This window comes from Penaeus monodon, chromosome 19 (assembly GCF_015228065.2).
Source record: "Penaeus monodon isolate SGIC_2016 chromosome 19, NSTDA_Pmon_1, whole genome shotgun sequence".
NCBI classification, from domain to species: Eukaryota; Metazoa; Arthropoda; class Malacostraca; order Decapoda; family Penaeidae; genus Penaeus; species Penaeus monodon.
The window spans coordinates 31444448-31444647 of NC_051404.1; the positions used below are offsets into that span (position 1 = coordinate 31444448).

The 200-nt window shown below is 49.5% G+C and overlaps 1 protein-coding gene across 1 annotated transcript in view; it reads right to left on the bottom strand.

The window, feature by feature from the left end:
* Positions 1-200, bottom strand: part of LOC119585173 (leucine-rich repeat-containing protein 70-like) — a gene marked incomplete at its 5' end in the record, with an annotated part of 8166 nt that overhangs the window by 2669 nt on the left and 5297 nt on the right. The window contains 1 exon segment of the mRNA XM_037933809.1: positions 79-193. Coding sequence (XP_037789737.1) covers positions 79-193 — 115 coding nt within the window.

Genomic DNA, 200 nt, shown 5'->3' on the forward strand with positions numbered 1-200 from the left:
CAACTACAGACACACACTAATATCACCAAAAATTTTGTATAAAGATGATGATCTGCACGAAACCCAAAGCCTACTCACCTTGTTGCTGATTATCCGAAGCTCACCCACGTTCTGCAGGCCACTGAATGCCTCCTCGCGCATCACGCCCAGGTCAGATTCCTTGATGGAGATCTGGGTGACGTTCCTGAGGCCTCTGCCGA